The sequence below is a fragment of the Phyllostomus hastatus genome, unplaced genomic scaffold (assembly GCF_019186645.2).
Source record: "Phyllostomus hastatus isolate PE091 unplaced genomic scaffold, TTU_PhHast_1.1 phas_contig_196, whole genome shotgun sequence".
Lineage (NCBI taxonomy): Eukaryota > Metazoa > Chordata > Mammalia > Chiroptera > Phyllostomidae > Phyllostomus > Phyllostomus hastatus.
In genome coordinates, this window is record NW_025333709.1 from 10,758,856 (window position 1) to 10,780,921 (window position 22,066).

At 40.2% G+C, this 22,066-nt stretch overlaps 1 protein-coding gene across 10 annotated transcripts in view; it reads left to right on the forward strand.

Annotated features, from left to right (window-relative positions):
- The window catches only part of SLIT2 (slit guidance ligand 2), a 324,610-nt gene that overhangs the window by 227,999 nt on the left and 74,545 nt on the right, over positions 1 to 22,066 (forward strand). For 4 of the 10 annotated variants that reach the window (XM_045834203.1, XM_045834207.1, XM_045834205.1 and 1 more), the window contains 6 exons: positions 6,071 to 6,142; positions 10,427 to 10,570; positions 10,683 to 10,846; positions 15,478 to 15,628; positions 18,529 to 18,603; positions 20,093 to 20,236. In XM_045834203.1, the coding sequence (XP_045690159.1) occupies positions 6,071 to 6,142; positions 10,427 to 10,570; positions 10,683 to 10,846; positions 15,478 to 15,628; positions 18,529 to 18,603; positions 20,093 to 20,236 (750 nt within the window). Of the gene's footprint in view, positions 1 to 6,070; positions 6,143 to 10,426; positions 10,571 to 10,682; positions 10,847 to 11,826; positions 11,851 to 14,341; positions 14,360 to 15,477; positions 15,629 to 18,528; positions 18,604 to 20,092; positions 20,237 to 22,066 lie in introns of all 10 variants that reach the window. The other 6 variants (XM_045834199.1, XM_045834202.1, XM_045834200.1 and 3 more) reach the window with 2 other exon arrangements.

Here is a 22,066-nt window from a genome sequence, read left to right on the forward strand (position 1 = left end):
GAATTGATGCTTAGGGGAGGGTTCCTATTGATGTAAACTACTGTGGAGCTCTTCTGAACTTCAGAAGTCCTGGGTACCCGTGAGCATTCCAGGGCAACCCATGTGCAAGAGGCAGATAAACACCCGGAGTTTATGTAACAATTTACCCTTGCTCGTACCAACGGGAAAACGAGACAGATGCACGCATCTGGGCTCAGGGGTATTCAGGTTGCTGGTCTGGTCTGCTCAGAAAAATACAGTTTTCTTTGAAGAAAGAGAATTAAAAACTATCACTTCAGCAGTATCTGCTTAGGTTCATTGTTGCTTTTTTGTGTTTTCTTGTTTGTTTCGGGGTTTGTTGTTTGTTGTTTGTTTGTTTTACTACAGGAAGCCCAAGGTTAGGGGTACAACTGTTGGCAGAAAATGTGAAGTCTAGTCATGTATTGTACTCACAGTGGGCCGTCAGACTCTAAAATAACAGTGTAATGTGAGACTGCGTTAAATCGCCCACACTGTCCATGAACCACCATGTATACAGTGGACAATAATGCTATCCAAAGTAAAGATAGACAACACCCCCCAGCCATGTAAAAGGACAGAGCAACATACCAGTTCCTGCTCCTTCGAGTGTCTGTCCCTCCAAAGTAATGAACGAATGTCAAAAGAGAGAGACCAGGTTGGAGAATTCTTACTAAGTTGCCTGTGCTTCCGTTGCCCTGTCTCTAAAGTGGGGATAAGATTACTCCCCTGCCGGCTGTGTTAAAGCCGAGAAGAAATCAAGAGATAACAGATACGGCCTTGGTGGATTCTTCTGGTACTTACCAATTTTTATATTTCTGGATTTTAATTAACCCAGAGAATTCTTATGCCCTAAATCCTCAACATAAATTTTTGCTCTTTTCCCATTTTTATTAGCCCCTTGCAAACGAGTGTAGTTCATTTTTTTCTATTTACATCTCTTCTCTAACTTGCTCCCCAATTCCACAGAGACCTGTAGTGAAAGACTGTGGTATTTTTGATTCTGATGGCTGTGTTTACACTTCCTGCAGTGTCTTCTTGGACTCTCGTTAACTCTCCTGCTCAGTATCTGGCATTTTACTACGGGTTCCCAATGAAAATGAAAATGTACCAACCTATACTGTCTTTAAACTTGCTTACTGTGTTAATTCTCAGATAGACATAATTTTTGGGGGGAGGATATACATAATTTTTTATTTATAAGTATAGCTCTCTACCATATATTTAGATAATAAAGCCTGCCCTCAACACTTTTTACATGATAGCCATCTTAATAGGATTCTATTTCAGATACTTTTGTCTTTAGTAGGAGTTCTGGCTTCCCACAGGGCAGGAGAATTCAAAGCCTGGCCCCCAGTGGGACTGTGCCCTGCCATCCTGGGCAGTGCCCTACTGTCCTAGAGTTGAAACTCACAACAGTGGAACTGGGTGTAGAATTCCCAGCCTGCCTTCTACAGCGAGAAAGGCGGCCTTACGATTTCACTGTTGTTCCGAAAGACTGTAAACAGCTCCCCATCAGCTTAGTTGAACACTGTGTGTAGAATGCTGAATGTAAGTCACGTCTGTCACCCACTTCTCATCCCTGGGCTTTGGATTTTGACACTTTAACTTCTTTTTCGTTACTATCACGTTGATCTTACTGCATGTAAGAAAAAGGTGCCTAGCCCTGGGATTGCTATACCTTTTTTTAGAGAGATCTCATTCCCATCCTATTTAGTGTTTCTGTATTACAATATTTTCATGATTTTTGATCCATACACCCAGTGTCGTCTACACAGGTGGATTTTCTTTGTCCTTGGGTGATCTTCTTTTTCTCCCATGTACTGAATGGTCTCATTTACAGTAAACATCTATTTTTTAAACCTGATCTTACAGAAAACAATGATTTGCTGGAAAAAATAGTTTTGCAATGCAAATGTGACACACCTCCTAGCTAGTTTTCCTTTCCTGCTGAGCCTACCTTTGAAGCAAAAGTCTCAAATAAACAACCTACCAAATTATTTTCCCCTAAATTCTTATATAGGTTTCCCACTATTTATATGCATTATATTTCCTTTTTACTTCTCAGTGGGATCCAAATATAAAACTCAGTATTCAAAATAGTTCTTTTGGGTTGCTCTTTGAAGCCATACCCTACTTATATCAGTGCCTGAGACACAAAAATGATACACATTAAAAAAATAGCAGTTGGGTTCAGTGTAGTTGGGCATTGAACTTAGAACCTGGCTATGTTCCAGCACACAGTGAGTGTGCAGTATCTGTTGCTGAATGACAGTGAGTTGACTCTCCTGAACCAATACTGTGGTAAGCTCATTTGTGTACCTAAAGCCTCCTATTTTCTTACTCTTGACCTTGAAACACATTAATTCTTGCTTTATCCTTTCTAAGTTCTTTTACTTTCTTGACCCTGACATCACAGATTTCTCCTTTTTCTTATTTGATTTTTAAAATTGTTTCTTCAGTAATTGATTTACCTTTTAAAAATCTATATTCTACAGAAATGAATTTCTGTTTTATACTATATACCTGTACCACAGGGATCTATACAAATTTAAAGTATGTTTACACAATGTAGCACCCAGGTTTATTTATTTCCTTGAGAATTTTCTTCAATTTTGTAATATATCCAACCTCTCACTGACATCTTAAAAGGGAAGTTTTCCCCTCTATCTTATTTATCTCTCGTATATTGTTATTTGCCTCCTTTCAACCAAAAGTTGTGTACTGCTGCCCACCACACATATTAATTATTTAGACTCTCGTTTCAATTTTTCTTATGGATGTATTATCACATCCACTTACTTATTTTTGAAAATATTTATTCTTATTTTTTAAAGTAATATATGTTCATTGGAGAGAATGTAAAAAAACACAAGAAAAAATATATTCAAATTCAAATACACTCTGAATGTCAAATCATTTGCCATTTTAAGATTTTCCACTTTTGGGCAGTGGGGGTGTGTATATGTATACATGTACACACACACACGTATATACGTACAAAATTAAAATTATGTTGTAATTTAGTTCTTTATATTATGCTTTGAAAAATTTAATTGAATTTTTGGGTTGACATTGGTAATAAAATAATATGGGTTTGAAATGCACAGTTCTCTGATACATCACCTGCATGTTGCATTGTGCCATTACACGCAAAGTCAAATCTCCTTTCATCTCCATGCACCTGATCCCCTTTACTCTTTACTGTCTACCCCAGCCCCTTTCCCTCTAGTAACCACCATACTGTTAATGTGTCTATGCGTTGTTGTTTGTTTTTCTTGTTTGTCCATTTGTTATCTTCAGTTTTTATGCCACATATGAGTGAACTCATATGAATCTCGACAATTTCTGATTTAGTTCACCTAGCATGATATTCTCAAGACCCATCCATGTTTTCACAAATGGCGATATTTCATCTTTTTGTTCGGCTGAGTAGTATTCCTTGTATAAAGGTACCACCTCTTCTTTATCCAATCATCTCTCAAAGGACACTCTAGTTGTTTCCATGTCTTGGCCACTGTGGATAATGCTGCAATGAACATAGGAGTGCATATATCTTTGCAGATAAATATTTTCAAATTTTTCTAGTAGATATCCAGGAAAGGGATTGCTGGATCATATGGTAACGCTATTCTTCATTTTTTGAGGAGCCGCCACACTGATTTCCTTAGGGGCTGTACCAGTGTACATTCCCACAAGCAGTGAATGAGGGTTCCCTTTTCTCCACAAACTCTCCAACACTTGCTATTATCTGTCTTGTTGATAATAGGCATTTTACCAGGTGTAAGGTGGTACCTCAGTATAGCTTTGAGTTGCATTTCCCTAATAGCTAGTGAAATTGAGCATATTTTCATGTGTCTATTGGCCATTTATATGTCTTCTTGACAGAAGTGTCAGCCATTTTTAATTGGATTTCTTTTTGTTATTGTTGAGTTGTATGAGTTCTTTGTATATTTTGGACTTGAACCCCTTATCAGAAATTTTGTGTCCAAATATCTTTTCCCATTCAGTTGTCTTTTTGTTTTGTTGATTTTTTTTATTGTGCAGAAACTTTTAAGTTTGATATAGTCTCATTCATTTATTTTTGCTTTTACTTCCCTTACCTTTAAGGTCAAATTCATAAAATTGTCTCTAACACCAAGTCCATGAGTTTAGTATCTATGTTTTCTTCTGTGTAATTCATTCTTTCACATTGTATGTTTAGGTCTTTGATCTATTTTGAGTTAATTTTTTTGTATGGTGACAAATAGCATCTTAGTCTCATTCTTTGCATATGGCTTTCCAATTTTCCCAGCATCATTTATTGAAGAGGCTTTCTTTTCTCCATTAGGTATTTTTGGCTCCTTTTTTGAAAGTTATGTGCCTGTATATATTTGGGCTTCTTTCTGGGCTCTACATAATTCTATTGTATTGGTCTATGTGTCTGGTCTTTTTTTTGTGGGGGGGGGTCTTGTTTTTTGCCAATACCATGCTCTTTTGATTATTCTCACTTTGTAGTATAATTTGAAATCAGGGAGTATGATACCTCTGGCTTCGTTCTTTTTTCTCAGGATTGCTTTGACTGTTTGGGGCCTCTTTTGGTTTGATTTGTCACATATGAACTTTATTATGTTCAGGTACTTTAATTCTATATCTATTTTGAGTGTTTTAGTCATAAGCTGATGTTGTAGCTAGTCAAATGCTTTTTCTGCATCTATTAATATGGACATATGGTTTTTATCCTTTGTTTTGTTAATGCAGTGTATCACATTGATCAATTTGCATATGTGGGTATTATGCTTTTTTAAACACTATATCATGAACACTTTCATGTCACTAAATATTCTTCGAGAGATGATTTGAACATTTTAATTTTTCACTATCATAAAGTATGCCCTGATTAACATTTTATACATAAAATACTGTTTATCTCTGTTTATTTTTAAATGTTTCAGTGAAACTGCTATGTAAAAATTTATTTTTTTTTAAGATTTTATTTATTTATTTATTTTTTAGAGAGGGAAGGGAGGGAGATAGAGAGAGAGAGAGAGAGAAACATCAATGTGCGGTTGCTGGGGGTTGTGGCCTGCAACCCAGGCATGTACCCTGGCTGGGAATCGAACCTGGGACACTTTGGTTCCCAGCCCGCGCTCAATCCACTGAGCTACGCTAGCCAGGGCTGCTATGTAAAAATTTATATAAACTTTTTATGACTCTTGATATATGTTGCCAAATTGTGCTTTTGAAATATGATTGCTATCTTTTCCTGCCCATAATTGTGGTTTCCTACTTTGCGGGGGCTAAAAAGAGGCAGACCTCTTGTTAATAACTGACATGAAGAGTCAACCATATCCACTCATTTGCAGCTGAGATACCCTTTTTTCACCTTCGTTGTTAATTTATGCTTTAACTGGTTCCTGTGGTCACTTATTTTTCATTTCACTCATCAAAGAGGGTCCCCTCTCAATCCAATCAGGACACCACTGTGTGCAGAAACCTGAGCCAGGCACCGGGTGTGCTGAGGGGATCAGTCGTTCATGTTCTTCCCACACGGTGGCTCCTCAGAAGTGGGTACCATGAGGATGCATTTCTGATTATATTTCTGTGGGGAACCTAAATTTAAAAAAAAACTCTTCTATATTAAAACTGATGGCAACTGTCTTTACAAATCTTACCTTTCTCCAGCATACACATTGTATAGCTAAAGCATGGAGGGATTTCTTTCACTATTTACCAACATGATAAGCTCAAAACACATCCCTTCGATAAGCAATGGATCCCACATTTAGCATTTGCTTTTGTTACATACAGTGTGCTCTAATTGTAAATGAACTGTGTGTGTATGTGTGTTTAAAAAATATAGGGCAATTTAGCAGTGAACAGTTCTATGACAGGGCAATAGAATTATTAACTGTGTTCATTTCCTTATTTTTCCTTGTTTTTCAATGTTTTCCAAACTTTCTATCATAAGCATTTATCTATGTGTAGAGTGCTTACTAACCTTCAATAATACCTGAATATACCTATGTTGGATTAATTTGTTACGTTGGTTTGGTGTCTGACTTTTTTATCTTTTAAATTATGTATTTTTCAGTGTTCTCTATGGAAATAAAATCACGGAACTCCCAAAAAGTTTATTTGAAGGATTATTTTCCTTACAGCTACTGTAAGTAATTGATTGTTTCTGATCTGTTGAACCAAATATTATATCTTAGTCAGTGTCCCATCTCATATTTTTATGGAAGCTTCAGAAAAGTTCAATCCAGAATGACATAGTTTAATGAAATGGAAAAGATTAGCCTAGCAGAGTGAACATTGTTGATGGTTATTTATTTGAAGACACACTACTCTGAAGTTGTCCCAAAACCTTTCTGTCCACACTGACATGAATATATGCATCCTGCCTGCTCTGTTGTTTAAAGCTTTTACAACCCCTGCGCTCCGCAAAACTTCTCTGGTTTGACTTAACAGTAGTTGGGAAGGAAAGAGACATAGCATTGTGTTTATCTGCCTTTGTGCAAAGAAGATGCCAGAGTGACATCCTGGAATAACATCCCCCAACATAAAGATGGTATGCCCACCGGAGGCCAGAACACAGCAGCAACACTCGAGCTAATCTTCAGTAAGAGGTTCATCTGTAAATCCCTGGATTATATCTTTAAAGACCACTCTGCGTAGACAATAGCTACTTCTCCTTTGCCTGAAAAGAACTATTTACTATACTTATTTATACAACTAAGACTTGACCCCAGGTGTTTTAATGAATGCTATATGAAAACGAAATGGGGAAAAAATATGCCAGTATTAAGATTGTGATGGTTGGATCTTCAGATTCGGTCCCAATCTCCAAACACACGTAGAGCACCTCACGTACGGCGCGTACTGGCCTCGCTGCCGTGCCTGCCAAGATGAGTATGATGTAATGACTTCTCTCAACTGGGTCCTGGTCGGCCTGCTTTAAAATTCTTCAATTTCTGATTTCACTTGTATGTGGAATCCAAAGAAGAATATAAACGAACAAACAAAACAAAAACAGATTCATAGATACAGAGAACAGACTGACGGACGTCAGAGGGGAGGGGGCATGCAGAACTGGGTGAAAAAGGCAAAGGGATTGAAAACTACAGACTGGTGGTCACAGAACAGCCATGGGGGTGTAAGTACAGCACAGGGAATACAGTCAATCACATTGCAATAACTGTGTACTGTGCCAGGTGGGGACTGGAAATACCAGGGGATCGCTTTATAAAATATGTGATTGTCTTTAACAACTATGCTGTAAACCAGAAACTAGTGCAAATTAATATTGAGTATAAACTGTAATTGAAAAAATAATTTTAATAGAAATATCATTAACATAAAAAATTTTAACTTAGAATGTTATTTTCTCTTTCAAGTATATGCATTTTGGGGGGGTTGTTGATGTTTATATCATTTATTTGGTAAAAAAAAATTATTCCTAATTCCACAAACTTTCCAAATGTAGATATTTTTAATTTCTTGATAAATATATGTTCATAATTATATTCTATTATTCATGTTTTAAATTTTCCATCATTATCCAGGAACACACTTTATATCACACCTGGTTTTCACACGCACACCTGCACAAATGAAGCAAATTGTTAACCAGACAGCATTGACCCTCCCTGTGCCGGCTACTGTCCCTTCCTTCTCCATTCACTGTCTCCAACAAACCAAGCAGCCAAGACAGATGCTGATCTTTGTTACCTAATGACTTTCTTTGGGTTTCTAATGATTTGTTAACCCTTGCAACAGAGTTAGCAAACGTCGTTTCTGATCTTGTATACAATGCTTCTCTGTACATTCCCTCAGCCTCGTGTTTTATCGCTGTCCTAAGGCCCTATCTTTAGCCTGCCCGAGCTGAAGAGACGTGATAGTCTCTTTACAGCTTGCTGAGAACTTGGTTAAGCATCTGAGATCTGCTTGAATGAACGTAGTATTTGGGGGGAGCCGTAGGTAAATGGAAGGAACTAAATAAATTAGTGTCCAATGCTTTTTTCCACCTGATTTTTGGACCACATACATGTAAAGTAGAAAATGCTCAGAAAAGCACCTTCCGTTGTCCTCCAGGGCCCCACCTTTTTCTTGCTCTTGATGTTCTCTGCTCCAACTCCTCCCTGTGGGTAGCTGATGGATTAGAGAGTGAGGTCCATGGAATGTGTGTTGTGGAGGAGTGGGATTCATCAGTCCATCCTCAAACCAGGTCTCTTAGCTTTCAAGAAAGTATTGGGTAGAACACAGAGAAGGCCAACACTTCAGCTCCTGGAAGGGAATAGAAAGAAAAGAGTGCAGCGAGGAAAACCACCGTGAGGAAGTCATAACTTCACACATGCATGGAGCACCTGAAAAAAGCCAGCACGTGAAACAGAAACGCCTCCTGTTAACATTAGAGATGCTCGCGGCCAAAGGGAAAACATTTTCGGAGTGTCGGATAATAGGGCATACAGACTCAAACTGCAGAGTGCATATGTTTTTTTTTTTTGAGCCACGAAATATTTGTTAAAGTCCTAAGTATCAAGGCACTGAGCTGCACGTTGATAGGGAAAAAGAAATATCAAGGAAATGTCCTGCCCACAGAAGACGAATCTGTTTGGGCAAAGTGGGCCTCCGTGAACTGGGTGACAAGACTAGGTCTTACTGGCACGTGAACAGACTCCCATGTGGTCGGTGTGAGAACTCTGGGACTCGTCGGGCTTCTCGGGAGCCTGAGCATCCGGGCAGCACGGAGTTAGATGGGTTTCATGTGGGATCTGCCCAGTGTGCTGCTTCCTCGTTCACCGAGTCCCCATGCCAGCCCCCAGGCTGCTTCCAGTCGCCCCAAATTCTAAAAGACCAATTCTGCGTTGACACGAGAGAAACGGAAGGAAAGGAAACTCATGACACCTACTGACCATCTTCTCGGCGCCAGGTGCATTACCTGAATTATTGAATTCAGTTTCTCACAGCATTCGTCACTACCGATTCACAACAGCGAAGACAATAAATTCAATAAATGTTTAGCTGACTGATTTAAAAAAGACTAAGCAACTCTAAGTAACTTCCTTGAGACCTCGGGGAAGGATACTTTAGTTGGACAGAAGACATGTTACAGAAAAAAAGGCCCTTCTGTGAGGCCTTGATAGGCTGGAGGTTTGAGAAAAGTGGAGAGTAGGGCACATATATTCCCAAAGGTGAGTCCAAAGGAATGAAGCTCAGACACCATCCTCAGTCACCTGTGAGGATGATGCTTGCCAATGGACGATCTATAAGCCACCATTCTGCAAAGCGTTGATGTAGAATACTGATACACACATGTAAGAAAAAAATGAGTTTCTGGCCTGTTGTGTTAAACCAACTTAAACAGGTATTTATAATGCAAAGTGAGGGCCTTTAATATGGTAATGTACTGTATCCTTTTCCAACGGGACTATCCTGTCTTCATGTAAGAGCAAGTGTTTATTGAGCACCTAATACATGCCAGGCACCTGGGAAACATCAGGGAACAACACAGTCAAATACCCCCGCTGTCTGGAGCTGATACCCTTGGGAAGAGGGACACGCAAATGACAGTCAGCAAGAACAGGATAAATAAATATCTCACATCTAAGAGGTGGAAAGTTGTACTTAATGAAATACAAAAAGTAGATCAGTGTAAATGAATTGGGAGTGCTAGGGGCTGGGGAGGGGCAAACTGGGGCTGACAGGGTGGAAGAGGGTGGTCAGGGTAGGCTGAACTGAGATGGCGAGATCTGAACAGACTCAGGGGAGCGAGATAGTTACCCAGGCAGACACCTGGGAGAACACTCCAAACAGAGAAGAGAGTCTAGCGAGGAGGCGTCTGTGGCTGGAGCTGAAACAGCCCAGAGGAGAGAACTTGGAGGCTGCAGAGTTCAGGAGGGGGCACTAAAGATCTTACTGGGTGACATTGGCTGCTGTCAATAGGACTTTGACTTTGCTCAGAGCGAAGTGGGAGTTGTTGCAGGGTTTGGAGAGAGGGGCGATGTGATGGGTCTGTGTTCCAGAAGACACGTGCTGTATTCTGTTTTGGGGATAGACTGCACATCTCTTTCATAGAACAGTTCAAGGGACTAAGGTTTCGTGGCCCTTTTTTTTTCCCTTTTCTTTTATCCTTGACAGCAGAGGCTGGGTCTCACCCACCCTTGCCTACTGTGCTACCTCTATGCCTTCTAGAGAACTTGTTTAATTATTTTTATTAAATAAATGCATAAATACCACTAGCTTTAGGCACACCTCAGACCGCATGCGCCTTGCTTTATCTGGTATAACCCCAAATCTGCAGCCCGGGACACCTGAATCACGACAGTACACATGTCAGTGTGGAGGACAGAAGAAACGTGTTTCTTGGTTGGGTTTTCTCAAGGACAGAATCTCGAAGGTAAGGGCCGGAGATGCCACATGTTAATTCCACAACTCTTTGACCAAACAGATTATTGAATGCCAACAAGATCAACTGTCTTCGGGTAGACGCCTTCCAGGACCTGCACAACTTGAACCTTCTCTCCTTATATGACAACAAGCTGCAGACCATCGCGAAGGGGACCTTCTCACCTCTCCGAGCCATTCAGACCATGTACGTAGATGCACTTTGGATCGCACTTGACTGTTGTTTTCGCTCTGAACTTGAGAGTTGAGTTCCTTGCAAGTCCTGTATAAAAAAGTTATTCTGTGTGTGTTCCTGAAAGGCATTTGGCCCAGAACCCCTTTATTTGTGACTGCCATCTCAAGTGGCTGGCGGATTATCTGCACACCAACCCCATCGAGACCAGTGGGGCCCGCTGCACCAGCCCCCGGCGTCTGGCCAACAAAAGAATCGGGCAGATCAAAAGCAAGAAGTTTCGTTGTTCAGGTAATTTCCTACCTCACATGACATTTCCCCTGTGTTACCAAAACAGTGGGTACGGGACACCTAGAGACGTCTGGCCTTTGCCTGAACTACCAAAACATTATGCAACCATACTTCTTTGTCTTCGATACCTAAAGAAAAAATAAAGAGGACCGTAAAAACAATTCATATAGGCCTCCTATGGGTAACATTTTTTTACACTATATGAAGCAGAAGAAATAGGCTACTGGCCAAGAAAAAAAATGATGCATGGTTACTTCATACTGTATTCCCAGGGTGCCAACATAACAGGGGCCTTTTAGTTAACTCACAATGCCTTTTAAGCCTGTTAAGTCTCATATTTGTGGTATTATTCTCCATTGAGAAACTTAAGGTAATTAATCATGTTTTCATTGCTTCAGGAAATGAACTGAGACTTGGTTACGTGATTTGCTCAGGCTGAGAAGTAGGGGGAAAATCTCCTGATCCCTTACTGAATACTGTTTTCTCATTTTTGCATTCTCTTATTTGGAATAGGACTGTGAGGCTACATTTTTTTTCCCAAAAGGCCATCTTTTAACATGTTGGGAATATTACATTTATTTATAGAAAGCTAACCGTAGATGCATTGTATTAATTTTAAATAGAAAGCTTACTTCATTGAAACTTACAGTTTGCTTTGGTCTAATCTTTTCTACTTTCTTATGATAAAATACATTCTGTAGGGTTTGAGTAGTATGCTACCTAACTATCCGAGGCCGATCTCTCATTCGGCCATTAATTCATACTAAAAAGCTAATATCAAGACAAAGCTGGTTATTGTCCCTGGTTCTAGATGTGTTTACTACTCACCGTACATGATTATACTTCAGCCCCTGCTGAAAATATACATTTTCACTTAATTATCGGTGGTAACTTTAGTCCATTCTTAATCTAATATAACTCATATCTCTGCTTGCTGACATTCAGGTGCATATTCTATTTTTTTTCTCTTTTTTATTTAGCTAAAGAACAGTATTTCATTCCAGGTAGGTTTGCTTGGTAGTAGGACTAACTACAGATACCCTCTCCTCACCTTATAAAATACAGCTTCTAAAACTTTGACATGCATGCTTCTGAAAGTACAGTGCGTACTGTGTAGATAGATGACTTCTGCGTAGAACACGTAGAGCTGTTTCCTGATCACCTGACCTTTGCATGCAGCTTCTGATGTTAAATACATATATATATTATTAAACTCCCACCTCTTATTTCCGCCCCCCCTCTCTCTTACTTTGGCACATTGTCTAAAATTTCTCCCAGTAGAGCTAAAATGTTTGAACCTATGGTTTTCTACTGAAATCACTTTCTCTCCTTACATTATATATCTGACCTTTTGACCTGTTTTTAAAATGTAGCTTCCGAGCTGGTTTTAAAGACAGAGAACTCTCTGCTGTCAAAGAGCTAGTTCTTCATGAAATCAGCGACAAGCGCACAGGTGTGACTTTCAGTCATGGGATTTCTATATTTATTGGTTTTGTATTTATGTGAAAAGGGTGTCCCTTCATTTTCTCTTGACTTGGCTTATTGTTGCTTTACTTTTTATACAAAAGCAGCAGCTTCCTGCTGATTGACACGCAGTTGTACTTTCTCTGTGACTCAACCAACGTACTGCCCTCTGGGAGCCAGGGTATAGCTCCGTGAGCACAGCATTGACATCCACCCGAAAAGCATCAGAAGTTCATGGGCACTAGGTGCCATGAATAATTTAGGCCAGTGAATGCAATGTTCTTAGAGAAGTAGTCGAAATGTTTCAGCACTACTCTCTTAACGCTATCAAGGCTGAAGATTCTAGAACTAGCTCTTTGAAACATGTTTCTTTGCCTATTTTCTTCTTGCTTGCCAATTGTGTAAAATGCCTCTTGACTTGTTTGTTTTAAACCATTGTAATTAAAAAATATATATGTTGAGTAGTGATTGGTCAGCCACGTTTACCGTGTTCTGGTATATTCTAGGCTATGATGTATTTTTACATTTATAAAGAAAGATACTTTCTGTAGTATTAGGTATAGAATCATACCTGTTTTTTAAAGCTCTGGGTTTGATCTCCTTTTTAAGGAGACAGGTATTGCTTGCCATTCTTGAGTTATGATTTGAATAATGTTATGCATTTAACAGATTTTGTTTTATTACCTATTTTGAGTTTGAATGATCAATAATTTTTTACTTATCACACTGGCAGCATAAGAATTACCATGTCAAAAAAAATAACATGTTGAATAGAGGTTGATTGTTAACCTTATTTCTACCCAAGTATTAGGTAGAAAGTTACCTGATAGCGATTACTTATCTAGCAAAAGATCTGTTCCAAACACAAAAACACCTATAGGATAAAACAGTATTACTTAACCCCCCAAATTATAGCAGTTAATGTAATTATTAACAAATTATTTAATCTGTTACATTTAAATATAGTTCATTGTTTCATATTGCATTATATTTTAAATACTCATTTATTACATGTACATTATTTTAAATATAATTCATTAATAATTTAGAAAGTAATATTTTCAATTCACCAAATAAAGAACAAAAGTTGGGTTGATGTCATAAATTCTACTGCACTTTTGCCCACTTATTGACAGCAGCCAAAACAGGCTTTAGAAAATACCTTTTACATCAGATATCATGGCTTAATTGTCAGTTTATGGTCATTCAATTTATGTTATTTAAGACAATAATTATAGAAGTCAGGACTCAGAAGAATCTTTGGCCCTACTCTCCCTTTCCTTCCAGAGTTTAATGAAATTTGAGCATAGCTTAAGAGTCACCATATAATAAGAGTCATTGTCATTGTATAGAAGGTGAATTACTCTCAATGTAAGATACCTAGTGTACCTGTTCCTTAGACTTAGTTCCCAGTATTTTCCCACTTTAATTTTAACACAAAAGCTTAAACCACAATACAAAAGATTTTCAATAAATGCCCTGGCATTAATTTCTAAATGTAATGAAACTGTTATGTTAGCTTTGCACGCTTTTTATCTGATTCCATTTTAACTGAATGGCATTATTTACAAATTGGAAAGGTGATTAAAAAGCATGTGAGCCACAACCTAAGGATTAATCCAAACGTGCTAATGATAATCCTTGAAAATCTACATGATTAGTTTTTCACTTGATTTTACATGTTTATTTGCCTACCGCCATTCCATCTGGCATTCTAGATATCACAGTGATAACTCAAAAAAAAAAAATCCATCTGGCAGAGAGTTCATCTTTTAAAGGAATTGACCAGAACTTAATTGGTGCTATGCATCTTGGATGCCATTGCTTTTCCTATAAGAACACCATGCTTCAAAAAATTATTATAAAAGTTTACAAAGCATGACGATTCCCAGCCTTCCATACCATTACCCAATAATTGCCACAGTAGGGAAAGAAGAAAGAGACCTTTAGTTTTATATATATATACGTGCCTATTAATCGTAATTGGGATTGCTGTCTTTCTTTCCTTCTTGGTGATCTTTACTTTTACAGGCGTTCGCCATGTGGGCTGTAAGTAAAGTGTCTGATCTGAAACAGAATGTCCCCCCTTTTCAATCCTGGTTGTTACCTACCTTCTTCCAGTCTCGGTCTTTTGCGCCTTTTTTTTTTTATATTTTTTCCCAAGAAGAAACCACAGATCTTTTGAGCTTCTCTGTTGTCCTTGTAGCTCACGTCCAACTTCTCCCTGGAGGTTGCTCCCGAAAGCTGCTGTTTCCATTCTGCAGTTCTGAGGAACAGCGGAGGCACCTTTCAGTGTAGCCCCTTCTTTGTGTTTCCAGGAAACCTTCGGTAGTAATACTCTTACTATGGTCATAAACATTCTGCGGGAAGAATGCATGTCATGTAAACAGTATTACGTTTCCAGAACGTCTGTAGCTTTTCTCCTGCTTCCCTTCATCCTTCCTCTCCGTCTTCCCCTTGGCCTAGTGGATGGTGTAGTGATTATGTAGCGAGATTTTCTGTTGTGCTTGATCTAACCATGTGGTTGCCAGGTATGAGTAAAACATGGTTCCGTCAAGCACCATGGAACGTCACGCAGCTTTCTACAGCATGGCAAGCTGCTGAGGCTTAAATCAGGATGTACTGGTCTCTCTTTATAAAAATCAAAATAAAAAAAAAGAGGGCTTTTGAGGCATCTCTGGAGATTATGTGAGAGGGGGAGAATGATGAAAGACCATAGAAAATTTAAAAACCTGAGTACATCTATTTGCCTTGAAAGCCCTGATTTTAAATGATATCTAGGGATATGTTTATGACTGGATACATTTTAAATTCTTGACTCCGAGAAAAAAAAAGAATCTTTTTAACAATGAATAGCCATTGTGTGATTCGCTGTCAAATAGGCTTAGAATGGCTCATAACTGGATCAGCAGAAAGTACAGCTGTGAAAAGCTCATCTCTATTAATGTTTTCCTGTCCTGTGAATCTAGTTACTCTTTTTTTCCAGCAAATTCCAAGCCCTTGTTTTAACCCTCTCCTGACATCCATTGACCAAATTCCCCTAAGTTGTCTCCCTGCTACATAATCTATAGTTATCTTCCTTTTTTCTCCCTACAAATTAACAGACATTCTAACCTGTAGACTCAGTATCTTTCTGTTTTATTTTTCTTGGCTTGAATCCTCAATAGGTACAGAAGATTATCGATCAAAGTTAAGTGGGGACTGCTTTGCAGACCTGGCTTGCCCTGAAAAGTGCCGCTGTGAAGGAACCACGGTCGATTGCTCCAATCAGAAACTCACCAAAATCCCAGACCACATTCCCCAGTACACTGCAGAGCTGTAAGTCCTTCGTCCTACGAAACCCAGGGTGGGAGGGAGGAGACAGGAGCATCAAAGCATTGGAATTTTGGTCTTGCCCTTTTATTCTGAATTATTACATTAATCTTAGTAAATACACATTGACGTAACTCTTCTGTGCACAAGAATATTTTAAAGGCTATCTCACTTTATCTTCCTGGCCCAAGATACAATTACAGAAATGGAGTTAGCACTTAGTCATGCTACGAGTAATAGCATCTGCGTGATATTTGTTTCTTGAGCATTTTATCTGCCAAACCCATTTCTGAACAATTAACAGATTTTTAACATGTGTAGTCTTTAGGGCAACCAAATAAAGTCGTTTGAAAGAATCACCATTTTGAATCTCTGTTAATTGCGAATTCAAAAAGTCTTTTAATATCTGCTCTGCGACCTCGCTGACTCGTGGCTGGAAGGATTCGGTGATTATCACGTATTAAAGCACAAAGGCCAGCATACCAGGAGGAGCCGAGAGACAGGGTGTGATCAGATGTGTATTTATAGCCCCGACAAAGGGCCTAGCACGTGCTGGGATCGTTCACAGGTGTCGTGTCCATGTACGGTTTGCCTCGGCTGACTTTATTTATAGAAGGGAGACATTTCGTGTCAGTGCTCTAAAACCCAAGAAAAACCTGGTGAGATCTCATCATTTTCTTCTGAACATTTCCGCCACGTTTATGTCTAGTACCATCTGGTATTTGTCATCATCCACTTCGCAGAGTGGGCTGTCTCTCTGTGCCCGTACGATCCTGACTGCATTTTAGCCCCTTAATGACTGGGATCGTGCTTAATAGTTCATCTCCCACGGTGTCTAAACTTGTGCCTGTTACTTAATGAACTTTAAGTAATTTGAATAATTAAAAATAATGTAATGCTTTCAAAGAGATGACAGGAACTAACTACCTGTGATTATAGTGATGGTGTTTTATTCCTGTTAGTTCATAAAGCTATTTCATAGCACCAGGACTTTAGAAATGCCTGGAGACCATGCAATTAAAGCCCCAAACTCCCTTTTTTGGACTCGAGTAGGGAGCTGTGCCTCTTTTCAACAATACTGAAACGGTCATGCAGATCATCTCTTCCAGCATGATAAGTATGTGAAGTAAGCTTGCTTGTCTTATCAAGAGCATTAGAAACTAGCATCTAACTTACTTTTCAGCAGAGGTGATGTTTGTGTCTTAAGAAATTAAGGATTTTTTTTAAATTAGACATTTAAAAATTGGCACCTGGAAGAAAATATTTCCAAACCATGTATCTGATGAAGTACTTATAATCAGAATGAATGAATAAAGAATTCTTACAATTCCACAATATAGCAAAAAATAACAATGTACATTATCCAATTAAAAAGTGGTCAGTGTATTTGTATGAACATTTCCCCAGACATACAAATTACCAATAAGCACATGAAAAATTCTCGGTATCATTAGGCATCAGGGAAACAGAAATCAAAGCCAGAGTGTGGTAAGAGTACACACACACTAGAGTGGCCATTAAACAAACAAACAAAAAACAAACAGACAAAGACAATGATAGATGAGAGAAGCTGGACCCTTCACACATTGCCGCTGGGACTGTAAAATAATGTAGCCCCTTTGGAAAAGAGTGGCTATTTCTCAAAGAGTTTAATGTCTATTTACCATGTGACCCAGCAGTTTCACACCTATGTGTATATCCAAAGGAACTGAAAGCACATATCCACAGAAAAACTTGTACACTGGTATCCTAGCAGCATTATCTATAATAATCAAAAAGTAGAAGGAACCCAGATCTTCATCAGTGGAGCATTTGGTCAGTGAAAGAATGAAATACTGATGTGTGCTAAATTGGCATGAACCTTGGGAACATTGTGCAAAGTGAAAAAAGCCAGCCACAGAAGGCCACATTGAGTAGGATTCCACTTATAAGAAACATGTAGGACAGGAAAATGTACAGCAACAGAAAGTAAATTGGTGGTGGCCCAGAACTGAGGGAGTGGGGGATCACACTGAGAGTGACTGCTAATGGGTATGGGATTTCTTTGGGGGTGACAGATATATCCTAGAATTCAGTAGCAAAAATGGTTGCACAATTTTATGAATGTGCTAAAACCCACTGAATTATATACTTTAAAAAGATGAACTTCATGACATATAAATTGTATATCAGTAAAGCCGTTAATAAAAAAAATATGAAGCAAGTGATTAGAAAAACTGGTCTAAAATGCTCTTGGAGAGGGGCAGTAGCAGGAAATGAAGTCTGTGATTACCAAATGAGAGCTTGTTTTGATTTTTGATCATTGTTTTTTCTTTACTATGGGCTTCTCATATATTTTATTTTGATTATTAAAATTTGAGTGAAATGGGAAAACGTTCAGTACAGTTGTCCCTGCATCTCCTCGGGTTCTCCATCTGCAAATTTAAACAAACTTTGATAGAAAATATTTTTTTAAGCCGTCTTGTTGCTGACATGTACTATGTAGGTAGGCCTATGATGGTGGGCCTGTACTGAACATGGAACATGGGCAGACATTTATCTGGGCACTATTTTCTTAAAAAATAGAATATAACATCTATTTACATAGCATTTACTTTGCATTAGGTATTATAAGCAATCTAGAGATGGTTTAAAGCATATGGGAAGATGTGTGTAGGTGAAATGCAAACTCTGCATCATTTCATAGAATGCGCTTGAGCATCCCTGGATTTGGGTATCCAAGGAGGGTCCTGGTAGTAATCCCCTATGGATATGGAGGGAAAACTGTATTTTCCTTGGATCTTCTGTGAGGTGTGTCCTATAGCTTGCTTGAGGATAATCATCAAATGATGTTATAATTCCATATGAGAAATAAAATTGTATACCTTCCTGACTCAGACAAGAAACGTTTCTGTCTCTTTTTCTAGGCGTCTCAATAATAATGAATTCACGGTGTTGGAAGCTACAGGAATCTTCAAGAAACTTCCTCAGTTGCGTAAAATGTAAGCCGTGCATTAGCCATCTTTGTACATTTCTGTCGTGTTTCGTTGTGTTTTTCCCCGTCCCTTTGCAGTTTCATTCAGATGTATTTGGAAACTGGAAAACATAAAAGGTCCTGAAAGATTTCCATACAGTGCCTACCTGTGGCACGATTTAGGGTCATCTCTGAGAGGAACCTGAGTGGTTGGGTCTCTTCTGTGTGTTCCAGTGATGCCAACCTCATTTCTGTGGCTGAGCGCCGGCGTCTCGCTGCGCCTCAGACAGCTGGCCTGTTTGTGCAGCCACAGCGGGAACCCAGCATCTAAGCACTTTAGAGATGGGTTCAGTAATGCCTTGTAACTTCCTCCACTATCCCACAAACCAAGCTGTTATTTCTCTTGCAGCACATTCATGTCAACTGTTTGACTTTTTGCTTCATTAAACTTTCATTAGGAGATAGTCAAAATTAATGATTGCTAAACGGGCTTGATAGCTCAACTGTGGTACTACACATTCACAACTCATATTTCAAAATAATTTTGTAAGCTCAGCAGTTTCAGCAACACTCGAGACAGTCCTCCACCCCGCTGATGAGGAAGGAGGGAGCAGGGAGGGAGAGACAGGACAGAGGCCAAGAGTGTAAGGCCAAGGGAGCACCGTCCGAGTATGAGGAAACATCAGTCAGGAGGGGGAAAGGGACATTTTTCTGTGGTATCTGTGCTTTTCTATGTGTACCTGGCCCGTGGTCATAGACTGTAAGAAGCAGAGAAGACATAAACTACTTCTCTGCCCTTGACCTTCATATCACGTACTGCCTCCCAAAGAGTTTCTACTCACTTAATTGTCCTCCTTTTTCTGATACAGACTGCTCTTTCTTCTTAGCTATAAGATGCCTTTCCATTGAATGCATATTTTTTGAGCAGCTATTATGTGCCATGCTCTTCGAGGGATAAAATGACGCTCCTAGTCTTGGATGAGCAGTGAGAAACAAAGTACAGACAGTTACGTTGGTGGTTTGGGCACATTGCTCCATAAATCTCACTGGTAACAAGCTCATAATCAGATATATTCCTGATGCTGTCTAAATGCTCACACAGTTTAGTTCATTCTTCTCTCTGCCCAATGGCCTTCTTTTAGTCATTAATTCATTCAGCGCTTTCAATCAGGGGCATTTCTTTCAAAACTTCCTTATTAAGTTTTGTGGCAAACAAAGATGGATGCAACTCAATACCTGCCCTCAAGAACTTTATACTCCTGGGGACCCATTCAGATTATTTTGACAATAACCAGCCTGATATTTTTCACCGTGAACATTGCCCTTAGTATTATCATCACGTTGACTTGATGGAATCAGGAGGTGGTGTCTCTTCTGAGCCCTGGGAATCTGGGCGGAGAGGAGCTGGGCAACTGCGGAAGGGTATCCCCGTAGAGGAAGGGGATCGCACATGGCTCAGTGTCCTCACTGTCGGGAAGAAATCGTTTCAAATCTGTGTTTCAACCATTTTTATTTAGAAACTTTAGCAACAATAAGATCACAGACATTGAAGAGGGAGCATTCGAAGGAGCCTCTGGAGTGAATGAAATACTGCTCACAAGTAATCGCTTGGAAAATGTGCAGCACAAGATGTTCAAGGGGTTGGAAAGTCTCAAAACCTTGTAAGTATTCTTGTCTGCATTGTGAACCTTCTGCTACAGGATTGCACTTCGCTGGCGGTTTTGATCCTGGAGAGAGAGAGGTTGGACATTCTAATCTCCCTCATTCCCCCAGCCAGCCACCAGCCCATCTCTCTCTCTTTCCCTCTCTCCCTCTGTCTCTCTCTGTCTCTCTCTCTCTCTCTCTCTCTCACACACACACACACACACACACACACACACACTTACTTCTGGATGCAGACAGTCTCGTACTCTAATACCGCTGACTTCACCATGCTGCTTGAAAAGAGCAGAAGGGTCTCTCCGTGCTGCAATTCCACAGCAACAAAAACAACAGATCACCTTTGATCCACTGCTTGGAGAGATTCAGCTCTTCTGATCCGCCTCGGCATGACCATTCCTTTCCCTTTCCCTCAAACCCCTCCATCGAAAACTCTGTCCTGGCCCGACGCAACTAGCTTCAGAGTCCACTCTGCGCCCTGTGGCAGGAGAGCAGCTTACCCGGAGATCACCTTTGTCTGCGCCTGCAAGGTCTTAATGAGAACGAGACGGATGGGTGTTGGAACCTTTACTATGAATTTCAAAGCAGGCATGCTAAGAGGATGTCTGCTTCCTTGCTTAGGGGCTGAGAGGTTGGGAAAAAATAAATTCTATATGTTTCCAGAAGGTGGTTGGCCAAGGCGGATGGGAATGGAGTGACTAGCAAGGGCAACACTCTGAGTTATTGAATTTCCTACACAGCACGTATGTGCTTTTTACTATCTCCAAAGTATGTAATTATGTTTGATGAAAGTGGTGGCCTGAAACTTGGAAGAGACACAAAGTGAACTCTGAGGCCTTTGGAACACACAAAGGAAAGCTGTCCCCAAGCAGCAGCCCCCGGAGATGGCAGTGGAGAGAGCCCCGGCCCCACTACCCCCCACCACCCCCATCCTCTCCCTCAGCCCTCAGCCCTCAGCCCTCAGCCCTCAGCCCTCAGCCTCAACCAGGGGGCCGAGGGCCGGGGGAGTCCCTGGCCTGCCCTTTATCAGATGTGAAGGGAGCGAGCAGTCCTCCAGACAGGGTGGGGGTGTCACTAGCACCCCAAATTCAAACCCCGCTGAAAAACCTCTGCCTGGGGAAGTACACATGTGTTCCCTGAGGAGTAGCCTGGAACCTGTCCAGGCGGACCCCTCTTCTGCGCAATTTGGAGCCCCTTCAACATGTTATGCAAATATTCCTTCGGACTTTTGTCTAGGAGATAATGAGTGTGTAGAAGGAAGGAGGAGAAGTTGTACCACAGGTGCCGGGCTGCATCTACGCCCACCCTCCCTCCCCACCCCCAAGCTGTCTCCGGTAACTCAGCAAAACTAAATCTTGCATCAAGCAGAATCCTTCCTGCTTAGACAATAGTGGAGGGACTCCTTGTTACTGGAAGTTTCTCCTGGACTGGGCAGGAGAGGGGGCAGCGAGTGGGGATCCTGTAACTCCAACTGCATTCGTCTGCCTCCGGCTGCCGTAATGAAAAACCACAGGCAGGATGACGTAGCAGGAATGCGTTTTCTCACTGTTTCGGGGGCCTCTCAGTCCAAGATCAAGGTGCTGAGAGGGCTGGTTTCTGGTGAGGGCTCTTTCCTGGGGCTTCAGCGTGCCATCTTTTCATGGTGTCTTTACTGAACTTCCTCCATGTGCAGGGAGGGAGAACTCTAGTGTCCCTTTCTCTTCTTACAAGGACACCATTCCTGTCACATTAGGGCCCCGCCCATAAGCCTTCATTGCACCTTAATGACTTCCCTAAATGCCCAGTCTCCAGTGCAGTCACATCAGGTGTCAGGGCTTCGACGACATGTGAAA